At 36.5% G+C, this 23,830-nt stretch overlaps 1 protein-coding gene across 1 annotated transcript in view; it reads left to right on the top strand.

The window, feature by feature from the left end:
• Window positions 1-1,471: 1,471 nt before the first annotated feature.
• CYYR1 (cysteine and tyrosine rich 1) overlaps window positions 1,472-23,830 on the top strand; it is a 96,899-nt gene continuing 74,540 nt past the window's right edge. The window contains exons 1-2 of the mRNA XM_019662016.1: window positions 1,472-1,837; window positions 6,689-6,791. Of these exons, the coding sequence (XP_019517561.1) occupies window positions 1,765-1,837; window positions 6,689-6,791 (176 nt within the window). The 5' untranslated portion in view covers window positions 1,472-1,764. The remainder of the gene's footprint in view (window positions 1,838-6,688; window positions 6,792-23,830) is intronic.

The raw sequence follows: 23,830 nt of genomic DNA on the forward strand, positions 1-23,830 counted from the left end.
TTGCTCTCCTTAAAACTTGTTTTTTACTTTTTTCTTTTTTTGGAGTAAGGATGAGCATCTTCTAAATGTTTAGAAGACTAGAAGACATATATATAGACATATATATATATATATATATATATATATATATATATATATATATAATATGTTAATATCCCTGCTCAGTTTTCTATTGGTTGTCTTCTTTTCCTTACTGATTTTTTTAAGCTCCTTATATATTAAGAAAACCAGGCCTCTGTCTATCTTATGCATTGCAAATATTTTTGCTAGTTAAATGCTTGGCTTATCATATACAGAAAGTTTTCATTCTTATGGGTTCAAATTGTTCATTGTTTTTCTTTTATGGTTTCTGAGATTTTTTTTGTAATGATGAGAAAAACATTCTCTATTCCATCTTTCTTTAAATGTCATCCTCTCATTCTTTTATCCAATACTTTCATAATTGCATCTTTAAACTTAAATTTTTAATTCAGATAGAATTTATTTTGATGAAAGGCAATAAGACGTCACGGATGTCTGTCTACTCACGGCCCCAGCACAATTCATTGAGTTACCCATTATTCGCCTCTTTGCTTTAAAATGATACTTTTTTTTAACCATAAATTAAAATCTGTACATAGTTATATTTTGGGGGTGAGGGGGTGGCAAGATTCTCTAGTCTGTTTCATTGAGCCTATCTGTTGTAGTGTTAATCAAAACTTTTTAAATTATTGTGATATTATAATTTATTATCTGTTGAGGCTTATCCCATTCACTGTCATTTTTAATAGATATTTTTACATGTTTATATTCTATGTAAACTTTAGAAACATTGGTTTGAAAAAAAATTAATGTTGGTATTTTTATTGAGTTCGGTTTAATTCCCAGATTTATAGATTTTGGGAATCTTACCTTTATACTGTTTATTTTTATTTTTTTTTAGTCAACAGAAGTCTCTCTGTTTACTTATTTATGTCTTTTATTCCTTCAAGCATATAACATAACTTTCTAACTGATTTTTCATTGCATGAAAGAAAACTATTGTTTTTTAGTCACTCAACTCTAGTTAAAAGAGCTCTATAGTTAATTATGTTTGATTTCCCATGTATACAAACATATCATTTACACATGATAATTTTGCTTTCAATTTTTATAATTCTATATTCTTCCTCTTGTCTCATTGCATAGGCCAGTAAATCCATGACAGTGTTCCTTCACTGGCTTTCTTTGTCCAATACCTTCCATCCTGAAAATTTCCTCCATTTATTGACAGATAAAAAAGGTTCTTTTTCATCTATTGCTTAAAAAGGGGGGGGGGGTGTAGGGCAAGGTGTAAAAGCAGCTTGATAAACTCCATAGCAAAGGGTTAGAAAAAAGTCCTTCAGGAGAGGCCCACGGTCCCAGTAATAGATGGGAAAACTGGAGCTTGGGGAGGAGTCGGGGGCCACCCCGCCCCCAGCCCACGTCGGTGCCACCGGCAGAGATGAAATGTGAGCCCCGCGGTGGCCCGGGACTCAGAAGCTGCCGCTTCTTTCGCTGCACGAGCGCCACCGAGAGAGACAAAGAGACCTCGGCGCCAGCCCTGCCCGGGGGGCTCCCCTCGCAGGCTTCCGGGGCAATGGCTCGGTCTCCGCGCGACCCCCCTCTCGGGAGCGCAGCTGTCTCCGTCTGACCGCCTCCATCCCCTTCCCGTTCCGGGCTCTCCTTCACTCCCAGCCCTGGCTCGGCTCTAGTCTCTCTGTCTGTCTGTCTGTCCCAGCGCGCAACCTCCGGCCACCGGCTTGGATGGACGAGCGGAGGCTGCCCGTGTGTCCAGGGGTCTTGCTTTCGAAGTTGGTCATGTTCTTTGTCTACGCAGGTCAGTGACATCGGCGGCGGGAGAAGGGAAAAGACTTGGGGCTGCGTTTGGGTCACACTCGGGGCGACGCGGTCAGGGCGGGACACCCTGGGACCTTTGGAGGAGCGCAAAGATCGGGTGGTCCCCGCGGGGCACGTAACCCTCGGCTCGATCTCCACGCGGTTTTGTACTGTTCCTCGCCTTTAACGTTCCCTTTTTACCTCTCTTTTCCTTTCTCCCTCCGCAAAGCAACGTGAAAACCTCAATCCCACATTTAGGGAATTTTACTGTCTGGATAGCGTAAAATTTGTCCAGCCGTATCCAAGACTCAGGAATCTGGGCGAGAGGGCGGAAGCTAAGGAGTGTGCGGAAAGCGTTTTCACAAAGCACCTGAAGTTTAGAGGTTATCGCTGAAGTTTTAAAATAAACTAACGGGGTGACTTCTCCACTTCAGTATAGGTTACTCACTGCCCCTCCACCCCCAGAGCATTAGACCTTTGTTTTTATTTTTTGGAAGATGATTCTCAAGTGTGGTAGACTGGGCAACGGGATGCTTTGAGGTCAAACATAAGGATTTTGAGAGGCATGAATTCACCCAGAGTCTAATGTGTTCCTTGATTTAGTTAAGCACATGTTTATTGGTGAATGGCATCTTATTTCCTTTCTCTTAATTACTCTTAGTGAGAATTGCTAATAATTGATGGAGCAAAGCAGTTTTCTTGTTTTGTGATTAATATGGAGGCCAATGATGTGGTCTCCCATTGGTTATTCTTGTATAAAGTTAATTACACATGTGGGTTTGCATCTGTTTCTTATTCACAAAACAGGCTAAAAAGCAAAGCTCTTTGCAAAATGTTTTCATGTCTCTAATTCCATATAATTCCTTGCAATGCTAAATTTATGTGTAGTACTGTGATTTACCTTTTCTTATTTACAAAGATACTACAAGTGAAATGAAGACGTTCTTCAACATTGTTATCTGAACAGCAAAAGAACTGAGTTTCTCTTTCATCCTTGCCAGAAATGAGTCCCAATAATTTTTATAGAAATTGTCAATCTGTTTGTTAAAATGCAAACTAGTGGTTTCTATAAGTTGTTTTAAAGCTATTTTATTGCAGGGAAAATGCTGACATTCAAATGCAGAAATTCATAAAAGTGGGAAAAGCACTTCCTATTTAATGAGGAGAACCCACGTTCTGATCTGTTTACACTTATTCCTTTTACTTAAATCATACAAGGTTTTCAGCGCTTGAGGGACTGACAAGATCAATCACGTTACTATTAGTTTTATATTAAACTCTCTTTAACAGTTTGGTTGAAGCAATGGTAATTTTTTCCACCTCCTCTGTTTATCAAAAGACTACAAAAATAAGAAAATAGAACACAGCAAATAAAACTTTAATACCCTGACTTGCCCTTACTCAACCAAACCATTGAACAACTTATTCTGTTGTCTGTTTTATCCCTTGTGGTCAACACTAAGCTTCTCATTTGCATGCTTTTCCTAACCTTCCTCTTCCTCCTCTAGTGCTCGGTTCACAACCCCCCAGAGTTCAGGAAACCCACAAGGTTGGCCAGCGGAAAGGTGGGTTAGTTTAGAAAGTATCCTCTCCATTCATTTCTTTTCTCTTTCCGCTTCCCTCCTCGGTAAACTACAAAGTATGTAATCTCATGCCAATAATACTATGCCGACCAACTGTCTTTCATACGAAGCTTACTGTCTCTGATAACAAATGTTTATCTAATGTGCTCTTTGGTGTTAATTCCTGAGCTCTTTATTTCAGAGGACTTTTTATGCTTGCTATGCTCATTCAACTAATATTTACGAGAGAGATATGGCGAGTGATATATAGAACAGAGGTCATGCTCTCCATCTTATCTAGGAGGTAAAGTGGGCCCATTACTCTGTATGTGTCCTAGGAGAGGTACCATCATGTGCCTGCCGTAGGTGTTCAAAGGAGGGGGTACCTTATTGCTGGCTTAGGAATGTAAGATAATGTCTGTTTTGCTCAGAGACTTATCAAACACCTGGCCAGTACATGGAACTCAGTAAATATTTGCTCAGAAAAATTGAATTGAGGAAGGCTTTTAAACTAGACCTTTGCAGGATATAGGAGGTGGAGTAGGACATAGGGTGAACAAAGGCAAAACCCAGGAGATGTCATGTGTGAAAATAGATCATACAGTTTGGTCAGAACTAAGAGATACGGTTGAAAGTGAGGATTAGGGTGAGATGGGAGAACACTGCAGAAATAAAAATAGTTCAGACACCCTGTTCAAAGAATCACCAGCTTCAGTGGGACAGAAACCGAAGGAGATGCGCTGTCCATAACCTGAATTATTTTCCCCAAAGCAAGTGCATGAAATTCGTGTTCCCTTTGTTAAGGAAATAAGAGCAAGGTTCCTATACCTGAAGCATCATGTTGCGGAGTCACTTTGGGAAAGAGACCCATTGAAGTGTTTATATTATGATCCGCTCCCACTTGTAGGCCACAAAGACAGGATTTGGCCAAGGTTCTGCCCTCCCGGCCTCACCAGTGACTTCTGTCCCCTCCCTTTCCTTCCTCTCTTATCCTCAGCTTACAAGAACCATTTGTGAGCAAGTGCTTGGAGCCAGATGCTGCTTTTCCTGTACTGTGTATTCCTTGTGGTGGGGCAAGGAGAGGGAGCCTTCCTCCAGTTCATGCCTTTCATTAAAGCCATTGAAGAACGTTCGAACAAGCTAATTGTCAAGGGTATTAACTTGAATGTTAGAAGTAATATTATTGATTTTCTGAAGACCGTCGGGACGTTCCATTCCTTTACAAGGGGAAAAACGCTTCTGGATCATCCAAACTCTGATTTTCATAGAATTATTCTCAAAGAAACTGACATCACAATAAGCTCTGAGGTGTGGTTGAAACCTCAGTTTGGAAATGTGATAGTGGATCTACTGGCAATGCTATTAAATCTGCCTTTTTCAGTTATTTAATTCTTGGAAATAGACAAAAGCACTGGAAAATGCCATAAAAATAATGAACAGTGTGTGTGACACGATCTCTAGATGTTTGCTGCAGGTAAAATCCAGCTTCTTGGCTACAAGATTTGGGGCTTGGTTTCCTGTAACATTGGCTCAGAATATTTGATAACACCATGTCCTTATAATAATAGTAATGGGCGTACAAAAGTAGTAATTGAATCTTTAATATTCATGGAGCGCTTAATAAGATATCACTGTCCTGGGCTCATTTAAAAGGCACCTCATGCCTACTTACACACTGGTTGTCTGTCCTGCTTCCACAGAATGAGTGGGGACATCAGCTCCCCCACTATCGGAATGCCTTTTATAGCATTTAAAAGCATGAAGCTAAACTAACATCCCTGCTAAGTGCTTGAGATAACTGACCACTTTAAATATTTGAATTAATTAAACAGCACAAAAAATGAAAGCTATAGACATTCACTGGGAAAATGATAAAATAAATAGCCTGAGAAAGCGTTATGCACTCTGCAAAAAGCATACACTGTCAATAAATCATTAGATTGTGTTTCTGTCTTCAAAATTTACAAGTAGATTTAAGTAGAGTTACTGCTTCTTACAGAGGTAATTATTTTCCCCTCTCTTTTCTTCTTACCACATCCCAGAAGAAAGCATTAAGGTTTATTAATTTATGAGGTAGAAATAAAATTAAGGGAAGAAAATATGGACTTGTTCTACAAAGGCCATGCATTATTGATAAAGGTGAATGAATTTTGCTACTTTTTGATCATATATTTTTGTAAAAAAATAATCTTGGCAGGGAGGTGATTTAAAAGCAAAATCTAAATTTTCCTTTCTAAATAAATAAATTGCATCGACATGTAAGTAAATACAACTTCTGTACTTTTGCTATTACTTTAATGAGAAAGCAAAAGTCTTATATAATTTAGATAACAGTTGCCATTACCTTCAGAGATTGAGTTGGAAATGCTTATTTTGTGATTCTTGAACATGTAACTTAAATTATCAGACTATACTTAATATTTCCCTAATTGTGTACCATTATAACTTATACCACTGATTATAACTAAATGGTAACCTTAACTTGTTAAACATTAGTTATTTGGGTGGAATAAAGAATTTTTAAAAGCCAGGGTAATTTTTATCAACATTTTTGGTATAATTTTCCCATATAACATATGGGGAAAAAAAGACAATAATTTGGTTTTGTGAGCTCCAACATGTCTTTTTTAAAATCTGAAAAGATCTTTCCCCATTCACATACTTATTGACTCTTAAATCTGACATTAAATAAATTCTTAATTATTCACAAGTTAATTATCTAGGGGAACTTCTTATCTGCGAATCCAAATGTACTGACAGAATATGCAGACTCATTTGTGTTACCACATGTAGGCAAACTGTGGTTTTCAAGGTAAAAAATGGGAGAGGAAGAAAAGCATATAATACATTGTCATGAAAAAATATACATTTTAAAAAATGATCGGCTGTTGACATTATTCATGTCAATAATACTTTTCCACTAAATGAAGTTGAGAGTCAAATCCAAAAGACTTTATCATTTAAAAATTATCATAAGAACTCAGTTGACAAATTGAATGACCGATGAGTTGGATCATTCATCTCTGCCTTCATTGTCCATTCAACTCTGACTATCAATTACGATGCTTGATGCAGGAGAGTCAAAGAATGGTCTTTGCCTTTTCTAGCTTTAAGTCTAATAGGGAAGGAATACTAGTTTAGATGTTTACAGATGAGTCTAAGTACGTAAAATGAAAATCTAAATGCACTAGAGAGTGGTTGTTGCCCAGATAAGGTATGAAATGGAGTAATGTTTCATGAAGCTGTGATTTCAGAACTGTAATTGGATGTATGTGGTTTTTATTTTGCAGACGATTGCCTTGCTCAGTGTGGCAAAGACTGCAGATCTTACTGCTGTGATGGGACCACGCCCTACTGTTGCTCCTACTACGCCTATATTGGGAACATCCTCTCGTGAGTATCCGTCAAATTCGACAATATCACTTCTCTTTCCCTTGCCCAGTTATGTTTTAAAAAAGTACTAAGTTATAGGTATAGGAAAGAAATTTTAAGAGTGGCTATTGACATAAAATCTCTACTAGAGATACTAAATACTCATCACTATCTAGTATGTTATATTATTTGACAAAATGTGCAAATTAATATACAAAATAACTTGCCTTTATTAGAAGGAAGTTAAAATAAATATCCATTTATTGCTTATATAATAACAATGTTCTATTGCTTTATAATAATAATGTTTCAAGTAGACCATATTCATATTATTGATCTTTTTGAGCATTGTAAATTGTTTTTTGTCTGCTTTGTTGGAGGATTTATAAGTTAGAATTTCTCATTTAATGATTGCCAGTTTATTTTACCAGTATTTGTCTAACTCATCCAGTAGATATCAGAGAAAAGATACATTATGAATAAAAAAGCAGTTGAGATATGGTATGTCAATTCTCTACATAATGCAAATAAAGTGTCAGGAAACAAGTTTGGGACCCAAGATAGGCTAGGCATCAGCAATGTAAAGGCATACCTAACTACCAAAAGCAATGAGCCAATACACTTAGAATATGTTAAGCATTTCTCCAGAACAAATTATTTATTTTAGAGATGCTTCTGGGCAAAGGGACACGGAGAAGCAGGACCTGCCGTCAGGGTCGCATGGCTATAAAATGTACACCTCTCAGGTCCTCTCCTCAGACCTTCAAGTGGAGAAATTAAAGGCAGAGAATTAGGAACATAAGAATGTTCTGAGCCAAAAATCACTGGTGGCTTTCAGAGAGTGGCAAGAGTCTAGCCTCTGTTCTCCTTACTTTTTGTTTTTCAAGTGAACCTAAGGGTGGTTTGGGAACTGTCCTGTTGTGGCTTAGCTCAGGCCTTAAGGCTTAAGCGGAACCAGGAACGATTAGGCACTAAACCACGTCCACTGAGACACCTTATAACTCATTCTTCATTTCCTGAGAATAGAAAACCTGGTACGATATAAACTTTCTCGAATCAAAGCTGAGGCTGAGATTAGAGGCCATGTCAGGATACTCTTGCAGACTATCACGACTATGTAAGAAATGCCAGGCTCTACTAAAGATTGATGAATGGATCTTAAGCAGTCTTTGAAATGCTAATAAACTCTAAATAAAATGTTTGCATTTGCTCTTATGGAAGATTTGGTGGAAAAGAAACGAAGTCTTTTCCTTTTAGAGCACAAGGGTCAGAGTGATATTTACAGGAATTAATCGGCTCAGAGTACCCTGAATACAAATATATAATGATGTTTCACATTGTTTATCACTTCACACTTTTCAAGTACTTTAAAATACATTAGGACTAAATTCCAATTTTATTTCTAGTGGTCTCCCCATGGCAGGTGCTGCTGCTCCAGGTAGATGTGCCAGTGGGCCCAGCAGGTGGTATAGAATAAGGAAACTGACATCACAGTGATTTGTGATTCTTTGATCCTCTGCTCCTGACCCATTGCCCTGTCCACTACTGACATCGTGGTGTGGGTTGTGCCATTATTTCTCACCTTACAGCCACCTCTACCCTGGGAAATAGATGTACAGGACATAAATTACTTATTAGCCATAAAACTTAAAAAATTTAAATTTACAGGTGTGCTTTATATGTTTTATATTTGAAATCAGATTCACATTTTTATGGTACATATTCCAAGCCTTTAACTAATGTCACTATTTGGTTAAAGTAAAGAATTAGTTGAGTTGATATATGTCTCTGGGTTATTATACTTGTAATGTTTGAACAAAAATAACTGTGTTGATTGGGGAAAATAAACACAGATGGTATTATATTTCAGGCAGTTAAAACTGAATTTTCTGTTCCAAATAGAAATTACTAAGTAAATCCATTGGTAAACAATTTCTAGGTGGAAGAAAGAAGGTGGGGTTAACGTGTTTTCCCTACTGGATAAAGTAGAATACATTTTCAGGATTTCCAGTTATTGTTTAAGATTTGAAAAGAGTTAGTTCTTAACTCCACCCAAAGCTTTTTTTTTTTTTTTTAAGTTGGGTGGGGGATTGAGACAAAAAGAAAACCATTCCAACAATGCTTACGAAAGTTCTTTCATGCACATATTTTCGGATATTGCTATTTTGGATCTCATAAACTATACTTCCTCTTTTCCAAGCATCCAGGCACATTTTTAGTAAAGTAATTTTAATCATCTTAACAGAATCCTAAATGTTTGTGGTTATCAGGAAAGTAATAAGAAAGAAAGCAATAAACACAATAAAATGTTACGTATCCTAAATGAAAAGTTTTATAAACAGGTCATAATTTGGTTTCTATTTTTGTCTGTTTAAAAATGGAAACTATCTTGGCTCAGTTTATGAGCTAAAAAGAGTAAAAAATACAATTTGGATCGTTCTAGGCTGTTCGTAAATGGTAAGGTAAGCTACACTTGATCCTGGTAGCAGAGGCCTCTCCCCTGTCCCCTGCAAAACAATGAGAGGAGACATGTTTATCCCTTAATTCTGTTTATTTCAATTCTTTTTGGGTTTTTTTTTGAAAAGTGACCATTAAGACTCTATTTTGAAGAGATCATAACCAAGAGCTAACTTTCAATTTACCTTTCAGTTGGAAAGTCTTTTTACTTTTTTGATGTTTTACCTGAATATGAGTTAATTTTGACAAATTCAGATTCTCCTCACCCCCTTTCTTTCCTTTTCTGGTTAGGAATTGTAAAATGTTCTCATGTCCCATGAAGCAACTTAAAAAAAAATTAAACTTCTAAAATAGCATATCTACCTTTTTTAATTGAGATGTAATTGACATATAACATTATATTAGTTTCAGGTGTATTAGATAATGATTCGATATTTGTACATATTGCAAAATGACCACCACAATAAGTCTATTTAGCATGTCTATTTAAAATAGCATATCTACTTTTGATCATTATGGTCACAGATGATGACTTCAATGTAGAAAAATATAGTATCATTTTCCAGAATTTAAGGATCATTTCACTGACGTCAACATATATCATGCAATCAATTATTGACAAATACATATTGAGTGCCCATACCAGGGCAGCACTGAGCTAGATCCTGGGACCTCTAGGATCTTGCAATCTAATAAGAGAAGAGAATGTAGACAAATAGTTGTAATTTGATGAACTATTCCATGAAGCGTTATTGGAGAAAACAGCTAAGTTTTTGTGTGGGTTTGTGTGTGTGTGTGTGTGTGTGTGTGTGTGTGTGTATTTAGAAAGCAATGTTTAGAGAAAGCCTCACAAAATGAAATTTGAACAGAGGTTTGAAGGAAGAGTAGATGTTTACAGAAATGGACACTAAAGAAAGGGAATGCATTCCAGACAGAGACTCTGGCTTTTAAAGGCAAAGATGTAAGAAAGGAAATAATCAGTTTGAGAAAATCCATGTTGTTCAGTGTTGCTAAGGAGGTAAGAATACATTTTGAATACAACATACAAATAAGTAGGTAACACAAAAGATGAGTCCTCACTTTTGCATGCTTTCACTGGTAGGTTACATACATTTATGAGTTGTGCCTAACTCAACTGAATCAAAATAATTCAATATTTTTCTGGAAATAAGATAGCTGGTTTTATATAGAAAGGACACATTTTAGAACCCCTGAGACAAAGGGAAAAGGTGACAAGGTGGCAAATGATGATTCTTTTTATTTATTCCATAGAGAAAAGATTTGGAATAAACATTGAGAACCATTTATGACAGGATATGTGACCTTGAAATTTTTCCTACATTTTGGATCACCAGAGTAACTACCTGGAGAGTAGAAGCCTCACTATGTTTGAAAATAAGAATTGGGCCAATTCAAGAAGTAAACAATTTCTCAACAAATTGATTCTAAAACATTTCATTCAGCCACTGTTCTCCATGGAAGATAAACATCTGTGATGAGTATGGAAAGGGATATTTCCATTTTTGCTGTTGATGAAATTGAACTGACATTCCCTAGAGAGAGAGTCCAGTGTAAACATGGGTTTTGTAGAGTAGTCTTTAGAATTGGTATAATACAAGGAAGTAGAGGGTGCAGTTGAATCTCGTTACTGTTAGACTTTCCTGAAAATGAAGGTAAGCTGCTCTGTGAGTAAGAGAATAATTGAACAATACTGAATATGAACCAATAATGACTGAGCTGGACTTAGAGAGCCAGGCGACAAGATGGAAGATTTAATCCTTACTCCAAACAGATTTTGCTTTTCCAGTTTGCCTTTGTAAATGCAGATCTGTCCGGGGGATCTCCAGCGCTCCATCTGGCCAACCCAAAATCCCCACAGGGAAAAATCGAGAGGAAGAACTAATAATGGAAATCCTGGTGGGATTAGGTTTCCTTTCTTCTAAATGAAATGTGAAAGATGTATTGCCCGCGGTTTTGCAAAGACAGCTAATAAATATCACAGCTGTGATTTTAGAGCCGAGTTATACAGAAAAGCAAAACTGAGTGAAAAAATTAAGGTTTCATATTTTCAAATGGCATTTGAGGTCCTATGCTCATTAAGTAGCGGAGCATTCCAAATAAAAGTAAAACACAGCAGGCTATTCAAACACTGACAGAAATATAGTGTATTTTGAAAGGACTTTGGCATTGGTGAAAACATCATTTAAATTAATTAAATTTAAATATTCTTAGTACTTAGATATAGAAGAGACACTTTTGAAGAGTACATACTAAGCAAATCAAAGTTTGTGGGAGTCTTATTTTTGTTTTAGTAATGACACAACGATAAATAACTAATATGATGTTAAAATAAATGTGGCATTGATTTAAAATGTAACAAATTATATTTGATATACAAAGAAAGTCGCTGTTTCTCAGGAGACATGTATTAACATTTTATGCATTATTTTATTAAGAGCAAATATAAATGTGTAGATAGCGAAAACTTTTCTTGGTCAAATCTATATTCTGTTCAATCATAATTAACTTTGTAAATTAAGCTTAATTGTCAGAAACATAATGTATTTAGGAAGTAATAAATAAAGTTTGTAGAGCAGAGTCTCAGCAATTTATTTCTATAAATATATACAGAGATATTCTATGTTCTATACCAGGTACTGGGGGACACAGCCTTGAATCAAACATGGTTCCTGCCCCTGCATTGCTTATAAGCTGCTAGGGGACATAGAACTATAAACAAACAGCTTAATCTACTGGGGAAAGCTCTAAATGCAGTGGAATCTGGGAAGACTTCTTAAAAGAGTAATTCTAAGATCAACCTCAAATGAAAAAACCATTGATAAAATTCATCACTCAAAGTTAAAAGAAAACACTTAGCAAACTAAGAATAGAGAAGAAAAGTTTTAACCTAATAAATATCTAAAAAACAAACAAACAAAAAACACACTTTACCTCAAGCACCATACTTAATGATCCAATGTTATAACCCTTCTCTTTAAAGACAACTATAAGACAAGCCAGCATCTAGCACCACTTCTATTCAACAGCCTACTGTCTTGGTCAGTATAACCAATGAGACAAATCAAAAAGAGGCAATAAGAATTGGAAAGGAAGAAACTAAATTGTTATTATTTGAAAATGCTATGATTTGGTAATTGTATACTCCTCAATCTATAAAAACAAATAAGAGAATTTACCAAGATTGCAGGATACAAGCTCGGTGTACAAAAATTAGTGCATTCCTATATATCTGCAACACTTAGAAAATGTAATATGTGTGTGTGTAACCAAATCTCATTACAACATCAAAAACTGCAAGACACCCAGTAAGAAACCTAATAATAATATACACATGGCATTTATGGAGTAATATAATTACATAAAAATTTCAAGGGATGAAAGAGAGAGCTAAAGAAATTAATAGATACACCAAATCGTAGGTGGGAGTATTGTAAGGATGTCAATATTGGGAAATGTGGATTCTTCCTGAATGATCTGTAAATGCAATGCAATTCTAATCAAAACCCACAAGATCATTTTTTTGTTGAGTTTGCCATACTGAGACTAAAATTAATGTGGAACAGTGAAGGACATAGAAAAAAGAAGATAGTTATGACAGAGAACAGAGTGGTAAGACATGCCTTAGAGACACTAAGATTATTATAGTTATATAAAATAAATTGTGTAATATTGATTCACAGTTAAATTGATAGAATATAGAGCTTAGAAATTGACTCTTGTATATATGGGAACTTAGATAACAGTGACTGCATTTCAAACCAGCAGAGGTGGATGGATTATTTGATACACGATACTGAGACAATCAGCCATCCACAGAGATCAACATTAAATTATATCATTCCATCACATTACAGCCCAAAATCCACTCCAATTGGACTAATTACAAAAGTGCAAGAAGCAAACACAACTTTCAAAAAGGGAGAGAATGGCATTACGGTATCAGGAAAGGAAAGATTTCTAAAATAAAAGATAAAAAGCAGAAACAATCAAACCACTAAAACAACTGTAGAACCAATAAAACTAAAACTACTGAACTGTATACTTTAAAATGGAAAAATTTATGATACGAGAATTATATCTCAAATGTTTTTTTAAATATATAAAGCAACAGAATTCCACAGATAAAGTGTAAGGCAAATACCCACTTGGAAAAGATATTTGCAATTCAATATATATATATATATATATATATGGCTCTAATTTATGTAATTCATAAAAAATTAGTATCTGGACTGCCTCAATAGGAAAATGAGCAATGTACATGCAGAAAAAAAAATGATAGAGCAGAAATCTTGAAGGACAGTGACGGTATGGGAGTCACTCCACCTGGCTAGCTAAAGCAGGGAAATGAAATACCATCTCACATCCGTCAGACTGGCAACACTCTGTAAACCTGATAGCACTAAGCAATGTGGGCCAAGGTGAAGGGGACTCACCCTGCTGGTGGGAGAACATACAGTTAGAAACACTTGGAGAGCAATTTGATTATGCGCAGTAAAGATGAAGACGGGCATACATTAGGACTTAGCAATACCTCTTCTATATATATTCCCTAGAAAATTCTAAGGTATGCACAATGCACAAGGAGACATTTGTAATGTTGACTGAAATATTTGAAATATCATTTGAAATATTATTTCAAATAGCCAAACATTGGGAGCAACTTAAATTTCTATCAGAGGAAAATGGATAAATAAAGTACATTCATACAATGGAATGAGATATGACAATTAAAATAAATCAGTGCATGGTAATGTATCATTATAGTAAATCTCAAAACTGGTAATGCTGTGTGGAAAAGCATGAACAGAAAAGGAATGTGCCAAACATGATACTATTGGTACAAAGTTAAAAACATACAGGAAATAATTCTGTGTATTACTTAGGAAAGCAAGGACATGTGGGAAATGTGTAAATGTTTCAGGGAGAAAAGGGTACACATGAATTTCAGGATTGCCTAACATTGAGGGGTTCCCTGGGATTCAGGATGTTCAGTGCCCCAAGCGAGATGGGCCCTGGGCAAACGGGGATGAGTTGGTCACCCCTAGAGAGAAGAGCAGAAAGGAGGCCTCCAACGCTAATATTTTATTACTTAAAAAATCAAACATCTCAAGCAAGTATTATCAATTATTGCCATCTAATAAGTCTGGGTGGTAAGTGTGTGAGTGTTTTAGTATTATTTTCTGCAATCTTATATGTTTGAAAATCTTTAAATTGTAATTTTAAAAAGAAAACGATGAAAAAGTTTGATGATGACTGTAGCAGGTTCACCCGGACACCTACAATTCTGAGACCAATTCCACTGTGTGGGTTTTCTAACAGCACCAAGCAATTACCTCACTTCTACATGGAGATAGCTTCAGATCCCACAGGTTAAGGACTCGATCCTACAAGACTGTCCCTGCCTCCCCTTCAGCCACCAATGCCAAGTCCGGGTTGTCACCTGTGCTTCTGACTGACTGGCTATAGATTGGAGGTTCAAATGACCCTCTCCTTGGGTTCGATTAATTTGCTAGAGCAGCTCACAGAACCCAGAGATACATTTTACTTACTAAATACTGGTTTATTATAAAAGGATGTAACTCAGGAAAAGCCAGATGGAAGAGACGTGTAGGGCAACGTATGGGAAAAGGGTGCACAGCTCCCATGCCCTCTCCAGGTGCTCTACTCCCCACTCATCTCCACGTGTTCACCAACCCTCTCCAAACCCTACCATCCTTTTGGGTTTTGATGGGTGCTTCATTACCTAGTTATGACAGATTAATCATTGTGCACTGATGATTGAACTCCGTCGCCAGCCTCTCTCTCTTCCCCTGAGGTCTGGAGAAAGTTCCAACCCTCTAATCACATGGTTGGTTTCCCTGGCAACCAACCTCCACCCTTACACTCTTTCGAGTCACCTCATTAACATAAACTGAGGTGCGGTTGAAAGGGGTTTGTTATGAATATCAAGGTGTGTTATTGCTCTTATCACTTAGGAAATTCCAGGGATCTTTGGAATTTTGTATGTCAGGCACAGGGACAAAGACCAAATATATATTTCTTATTATAAACATCACAATAACTTGTTACCGTACAGACTCTGATTCAGTAGGTTGGGGTAGGACCTGAGATTTTGCATTTTTAACACACTCCCAAGTGATGCTGACACTACCCCATCCGCCAAGCACACTGGGGTAGAGAGCGCTGGCCTATTGGACAATGCCACACAACAGGGTGACGTGATAGAAAAGATTAGGACTTGAGGACCGATGGGATGTGCGGCAAGAGATTGGGGCTAAAAAGAGGAACCAGCCCAAAATAACTGAACTTTCTTCTTTGGATGACTAGGCAGATTGTGTTCTGGGAACTCACAGGGAATGTTCAAGGAAGTTCAGAGAAGGGAATGAACTCCATTTTTAACATGTTGAGCAGCCGGAGCTGGGGTCAAATTTCGTGGGCCTTCAATTGGTGGAATGCCTAGAGGTGCTGGTTGAAAATGTGTGGGAATGAACGAGACCCTGAAGAGAGGTGTGTGAAAGACAGCAGCACACGGGATGGAGCCCCAGGGAGATCAGGATACATGGCGACCGTTTCCCCTTCCTACACTTGCTCAACTTCCTGAGCGATGTTTTACACCTATTTCAGCCTCCTGTAAAGCGACCCCCCCATCTCTTCAAAATGTTTTCACCTCTGAAAATGGACCCGCCCTTCTCTAATCATCCTGAGTGCACCTTCCGTGGCAGTAGGGCCAGTACATGCCTTTATTTTCTTCCACATGCATCTTGGGGTTTTATAGTACATAAAAAAATAGGATTCATGGCATTTCAGTTTGTGCAGAATTGCCGATGGTGCCAGAACAAAGCAGTCCATGTGAGGCTCCATCGTCCTTTACTCTGATTGTGACCAAATCAAATCAACTCCTATCTGGTTCTATGTTACAGGTTTTAAGGGCTACCTTAATTACATGGAAATCCGAGCTCGGTATTATAAGAGAAAGTGTGTTTCTCGGTGGCAGGGATTACTAGAGTGAAGGGAACTACTGTTTACTTGGTGCTTTGTTTTGTCCCAGATGCTTAAAAGATATTAGTTTATTAATCTTCAGAATAGCCCTCATGACCTGTGTAATGTTATTCCAGTCTGTACAGATCAAGATGACGAGGCTCGGAGTTAAGTGATTTGTCGAAATTCACACAGCTGCTATCTAACAAGCTGACATTTAAAACTGTATGTGCTGGACTTCTTTCTGCTACTCTCTCCTGGCTTTTGAAATTCTGAAGATTTCGGGATGGAAACTATTCATTGCTAGAACCTTATGAAGTCCTTAACACCATATTTGGGGGGGGGGGGCGGGCCTTTCCTTACCCTTAATATCTGGATTAAATAAATTCTCTCCTACTGCTGCCATAACATTATCTACCCTGTTATTATTTACCATTTCATTCAAGTTCCTCAATTATCTGTCTGCCCTTCCACACTCTAGCCCCCAAGGGCACAAGAAGGCACTCTGACTAGCAAGCATTGAAGGTGGAGGGCCTCACCAACTAAATGATCCATAATGGATCGTTTGAACACAGGTCACTCCTCTGTTTAAACATGGAAAACCTGACTTTTTTTGTGTTCTAAATAATTATCTATCATCTGGATAAATATTTGCTTAGAAAAATCCTAATTTGAGTATGTTATTGATTTCAGAGAATTAATTTTCATGGGATATGAATCGGGTGTCACTACAAAGAAAAATGAGTGATTTCTATGGAATCAGTCATCACCTTCTAGTCACACTGTGTATGATGACAAATTATAATCAGATAAGATTAGAACTCCAGTGCCAATTTGATTATAATGATTTAACCTCTTGTCATATTTCATTGACAGAGGACGTATTTGAATGTGCTCTGTTGATGAGAACATGGGACCTGCCAGCCTACAACTATTAAGGCAACAGGCTGCTATACAACTCAGTTTAGTTGCATAATTTGGGGAGATAAAACATTTTATTGATAATATTGAAAAGGGAAGAATTATGCACATACAGCCATTTTTATTTCATTATATTGGAAGAATTCGGTGGGCAGCTGCAGGCCACAACACAGTATCTTCCAGCTGTCTCCCAACTGCAAAATGTTAGGATGAACACACCCATAATGAATGACAATTTCAGAGGATGATGATAACCTCATAAAGTGTAATAAGATTCCATGTGAAAGTGCCATGAGTGAAAGCCTTGCCCATTTAACCCGTAGTCACTCAGAAACAAACAGAATCTGTACTGTTGATATTTGTTCTTACAGAAATGGAAACAAGAAAGATCTTACAGGTAACAAGAAGAATGCTTTTTTTTTATGCCTTTGCAAAAATCTAACAAAAAGAGAAAAACATGACAAATTGCTTCAAACAGACCCTGTCACACTGTCAAAAAAGGTGGGCAGAACAATACCTCTCCATGCTACAGTTTACAAAAAATAAGTGCTACCTGTGGTTGCGAATAACTAACTGAACAATGTTGATACGTTTTTCATCCACACACACCAGGAATCATACAGAATCAGTCTCCAAAGTATTACACAGAGGGAAATAGTTGAATTTAAATTCATCAAATAAATGGTGAAAACTCGACTTTGCAGTTGCAATCTAAAGTAATACCCATACTTTACGTTAAATAAATAAACCTTTTTGTACTTTGCCAAGTGGAATGAAACAGGAAACACTTCTTTGTGAGTCTATTCTTAACACTAGTTTCAGTGCTAGTAGGTTGTAGAAGAAAGAGCATGTGTGTTGGGATTGACAAACATTGTGAGTTCCTCTTTGATGCTGTTACACTTTATTCTCCTGACATTATTGAGCCTCAGTGTATTAAGAGGGAACAACAGTAACAATTTATCTCTCTACAAATTAGGATGAAGGAAATATTTGTGCATAAAAGCACTTAGAAGGATTTGGAAATTCTTCCTGTCATTAATGAAAATATTGGGTTATGAAAATATCTGCAGTTCGGGAAAAGAGAAAAGCGCTAGGGAGCCAAATGACTTCTCGAGGTTATTTGCAAAGTCCATAAGTGACCAGCAGAGCGTCACTTTGTGTGTGAGGCTCTCCCTGGCCCCCCCAGACCCAAACACAGGCACCTCTCCTCAGGAGAGCACTTTCAGCCTTGAGTGAAATGAACGGCCTACTTAATCAAATGTGATTGCATCCTGATAAATGCAAATACAGCTAATTACGTACTGTGTCCTGCTGCCCAGCAGTTGCTAAAAGCATACATAATACAGCCCCAAAAGCCATGTGCATCAGGTAGACAAATCTGCCATGTTGCCCCAGGCTGACCTGTGAGTTAGAGAAGCTGACTCAAAAAATGGGGTAAACAAGTCTAAATACAAATATTTAAACCTGATTTAGGACACAATCACATGTGTAATACCAAAAATCAGGCAACAGTGATTTGCATTACAAAAGGGTTCATTAGAGAGTTCCAATGAATTCACTATTCAAAATGTATTTTATTCACAACTTTTCAGAAATGTACACTGTGCATATGGCTGGTTCATCTCTATTGATGGCATGTTAATAGTCAATGCACAAAGCAGTGGTCGCACGGCTAGCCATCTCAGCAGAGTGGTGATATAATAGTACTCTACAGATTTGAGCATGCTTTTGCATGTAAAAGTTTAGAATTGCTCTGATTAGGCTTTTTTAAAAAAAAAATGTGTTACTCAGCAGTTCCCTCAAGATGTCAAATGCTTATAAGACTTATAAGAATAACAAGGGCACTGACTTGCCTCTGATAATACTGCAGACAACCTATATTTGCAACAATTGCCAGATTGAATGTATTTTCAGTGATAGCAAACAAACGCCAGATGGCATAGTGAATGAAACGTCATTGATCACGGCAAGGATCAGCTGAGGTTTATCAGTTCTAAAATGAGTTTCTTTTGACTCAGCTTGTTGGCTTTAGACAGCCAGCTTATGGTACATGCTATACATTTTGCTTAGTGTTTGAGTTAAAATCATTTTTCTCTCACTACCATTTGTTGGAATGATTGGCTCCAGTTTGGGGTAAGACTGAGAAAGCACACACCACTGCCTGCCTCCCACTGAATACAGCTGTAGAATATGGATGAAACACATGAAACTATTTCAGGTATATGAAAAGCAAATAGTGGCAAGCAGACTGGGGAATACAACCGAAATTTGAAGTACTGCCTAACTACCCAAGAGTTTACCAGTTTTGTTTTTCCTCTGTTTACTCCCTCTGGACTAAACATAGCCCAAAACACATAAAGACGTTTCAGGACATGGATAGAGAGAGATACAGGAGAAGTCCTCTACTTCTGGCCTAATAAGCAAGGTCTCTTCAAGCTCAAAGGCAGTGGGGGAAGTACCCCAATGTATTTGTTCTCTTGTGCAGCTCCCAAGTGATCTTTCGGTTGCTGCAGCAGTGGAGGTGACAATGACAGCAATAGCACAGGAACCTAAAACTCTGAGAATGGGGAAATCTTCGTTTCTGATCAGAATGATGTAATACCAGGAATATGCGGTGAACCCACATTGCTTTTTTTCTGTCCTTGTCTCCCCGTTGTTCAACCTTTAATATGAACCCATTGGTGGCAGCAGGCAAAGAGCAGGGTAAATAAAGCCCATCTTTCTGATCAGAGAAGCAAAAACTGCTGCCCCCGGGGAACCAGAAAGTACTAGGGAGATCACCAAGGTAGAGGAACTCAAGAAAGTGATCCCCAAAGTTGCTTGTGAACTTCTGGGCTCATCTCAAGTCACACAGGCATGGGTCAGACCCTAAACAGTATACCATAGACCTTGACAACTGAATATAAGTCCCAAATGGGCACACGGGACAGAACCAAACCTGACTGCAAAGGCTTTGAAAATGGAACTTCCATTGAAACCATAACCCACAGAAGTCTGATTGGAACTTACAGTCTAAATTGAACCTGGTTGATTACCTGCTAAAAAATATATACCAAAATTCACCATAACCTTAAACAAAACCTAAAGTCTTACAACATAATATTCAGAAAGTCCAGGATACCATCCAAAATTACCCAGCATACAAAGAACAAGGAAATCTCAACTCACAAAGGAAAATGTAATCATTAAGCAACAGAGATGTTGGAATTATTCAACAGAGACTCTAAAGCAGCTATAATGAAAATGACCCAGGAAGTAAGAGAAAACACTGTTTGAAATTAGTGAAAAGACAGAAATGGAAAATATGAGGAAGCCAGTGGAAATTTCAGAACCAAAAATACAGTTTCCAAGGTTTAAAAAATTCATAGGATGGGCAAAGTAGCAGAATAGAGATACCAGAGTAAAGAATAAGTGAATTTGGAGACAAAACAATAGAAATTGTCCAATCTGAAAACAGAAGGAAAAAATATTGAGAGAAGAAAAAACCAGTCTCAGGGACCTGTGGGACAGTAACAAAAGGTCTAGCATTCATGTCACCAGGGTCCTAGAAGACAGGAGGAAGAGTGTGGTGCAAAAAACTTTCCAAGTTTGGTGAAAGAGAGAAACTACAGATTCAAACAGCTCAAATTCTAAAAAGGAAAAACTTAAAGAAACCCGCACCCAGACACATTAAAATCAAACTACTGAAAAGTAAAGAAAAAAAATCTTAAAAGCAGCCAAAAAATAAACAACATATTACCTGTTGGAGAGCTATAATTTGAATTATTCCTTATTTCTCATCAGAAACCAGGGAGGCAAGAGAAATGGGGCATTGTTCAAATGCTGGGGGGGGGGAGAGAGAATTGTGAATTCAGACTTCTATAACCAGCAAAATTACCCTTCATGAATAAAGGTGAAATATAAACATTCTCAGATTAAGTAAAACTAAGAATATATTTAGCAAGCTGACTTGATCTAAAAGGATTACTAAAAGTTCTTCAGAAAGAAGGCAAATGAGATCAGAAGGAAACTTGGAATATAAGAAAGGAAGAAGAGTAATAAAATTGGCATATATCTTGGTAAATGTAATAGGCTATTTCCTCCTTTTGAGTTATTTAAAATAGGTGAGACTATTGAATGTAAAAACATAATATTGTATGTTACTGCTTTCAATGCATGTAGATGTAACATATGACACAACTACAGCGTAAAGAGGAAAGGGATATATAAGATGGTGTGGTTCTATATTCCAACTAAATTGCTATAAAATTTATTGTAAATGATGATGAAAAGTTAAGTGTGTACTCTATAATCCTTAGAACATTCACTAAAAACAAAAACAAGTAAACCAACAACTACAACAAAATTCCTACAGTGCAGTTTAGTAAAAAAAAAAAAAAGGCAGGAAGGGTGAATTAAATGAATGAAACAGAGAAAACAAACAGAAAACAAACAATAATATGATAGACCTAGATCTAAACATCAATAATTACATTAATGGTCAAAACACACCAACTAAAAGAAAGAGAATGGACATTTTTAACTGATAGAAATTTATTCTGTCTACATGAGACTTACTTCACCTCCAATGATATAGGTAGGTTAAAAGTATGGGAGGAGGGGAAATGGTGAGATATTCGTCAAGGGGTACAAAATTTCAATTATTTAAGATTAATAAGTTCTGGAGATCGAATGTATAACAGTGTGACTATAGTTGACAACACTATATTGTGTAATTAAAACTTGCTAAGAGTTTAGATCTTAAGTTTTCTATACACACACACATACACACATACACACACACGAAAAAGGAACTGAGTGAGGTAACGGATATAATTACCTTGAGTGTGATGATTACTTTACAGTGTATATGTATATCAAATCATCAACTTGTATACCTTAAAGATATCATATTTTGCCATGTATAATGCATACTTTTTTGCCCAAATTTGTGAGGGAAAAATAAGAATGCACATTATACATGGATAGTACTAATATCGTACCTACGTAAATGTTTTTAATATTTTTATTTATGCTTATGAGTTAAAAGCATAACTCTATAAATCAATAACAATATCTGTATGCAAAATAATACCCTGGAATATGATAATCTGTTTTGTTGAACTTACGATGAACTTGCAACAACAAAGAGTTCTTGGCCTTCTATGATGTGTAAATATCAGAAATTTGTTACCATTATATAAAATTTCTTGAACCTTGTATCTGTTCTTGTGTTTTGTAATTATTTATTACATAAAATTTCTTACACCATAATACATTAAAAAATAAATGCTAAAATTCCTTTATAATACAAAACAACAATTACCTGAATGTAAACAAATAAAAATTTGAATTAAAAAATTAAAATGATTTTTTTCCCTGAAAGTTTGTGCATTATACATGGCAAAATATGGTATATAATTTTAATTGTCAATTATGCATTAATAAAGCTGGGGAGAAATAAATAAGCTATCAAGCCATGAAAAGAAAAGAAAAAAACTAAAAGGAGGGAAAAGGATATGTCATGCAAACCTTAACCAAAAATAACTAGAAAGTGGACACATTAATCTAAGACAAAGTCCAGAGCAGAGACTTACTAGAGATAAAAAGCGATATCACGTAATGAGAAAAGGGCCAATCAACCAAGAAGACATAACAATCAAAAGAAGAAACTTAAAGTTTTGACACTTGGTTTTTATCAACAGCAAATAAAGCAACTAATTGTGTTTGTTGAAACTCATCTTACAAAGTAAAAAGAACAATACATGTATGTTGACTTACCTACAGGGTTAAATGAAATTATTTGCATTTTCCCTTTCTTCTTTTTTACTTTAAATTAGGAGTTATGTCAGTTAACACAGTTAATACAATGGAAGCTTAGATTTACTCTATTCCAGTATGAAACCAATCTAAAACTTGACCATCGCTGGCATTTTTATGTGTAAACACCTCATCTAGGAAATGAGACCTTGAAGAGATAGCCCACACATAGGCTTTTTTGTAATGCACCAAAAACCCATTGCAGTAATGGTAGAAATATTAATTTAACAGACTGGATGGAGCGTGTGTTCTGCAGGTGAGATAGAATAAAGACAAAGACACCAGCACCAGGAAATTGAGTGTCGATAATTAAATGCTGTGATGAAAATGACTAAAATAATTAATTTCAACTTAGGTTTAAGAGACATATTGTTTCATGAAACGTGGAAGAGAATTTTGGGCGGAGAATGAGTGTAACATTAAAAAGCAAGACTCTTTAATCACTAGCAGGCTTTCCCAACTATGTTCATACATTTTTAAAAATTCATTAAACTTTTTAAAAGAATGATCCTGGATTTTTTCTTTTCATCTAAATATTGATGAAAAGGGAGAACTCACACAGAACTGCAAGACTGAAAAATGCATTTCTTTCAGGAATGAATTAGTTCATAAGAAAGAAAGTAGGTCATAAGGGAAAAGAGCTTATCCTAAAATGATTCATCCAAAGCCAGCAAACTCTATTCTACTTTTCAGATTATGCTATTAGGAAGACTAACCCTCAGGTGTTTCAATTAATCAATGATCTGATTTATTTCACTTGTTTCAAATAACGCTGGTCAGTTTATATTAGCATAAACGAAACAAAACCATATTTATTCATTTTTAAAATAACATTGAAGCTTTTAAATGTCTGTGATTGTAAATGCTAGACATTAATTACG

This window comes from Hipposideros armiger, unplaced genomic scaffold, assembly GCF_001890085.2.
Source record: "Hipposideros armiger isolate ML-2016 unplaced genomic scaffold, ASM189008v1 scaffold_363, whole genome shotgun sequence".
Classification (NCBI taxonomy): domain Eukaryota; kingdom Metazoa; phylum Chordata; class Mammalia; order Chiroptera; family Hipposideridae; genus Hipposideros; species Hipposideros armiger.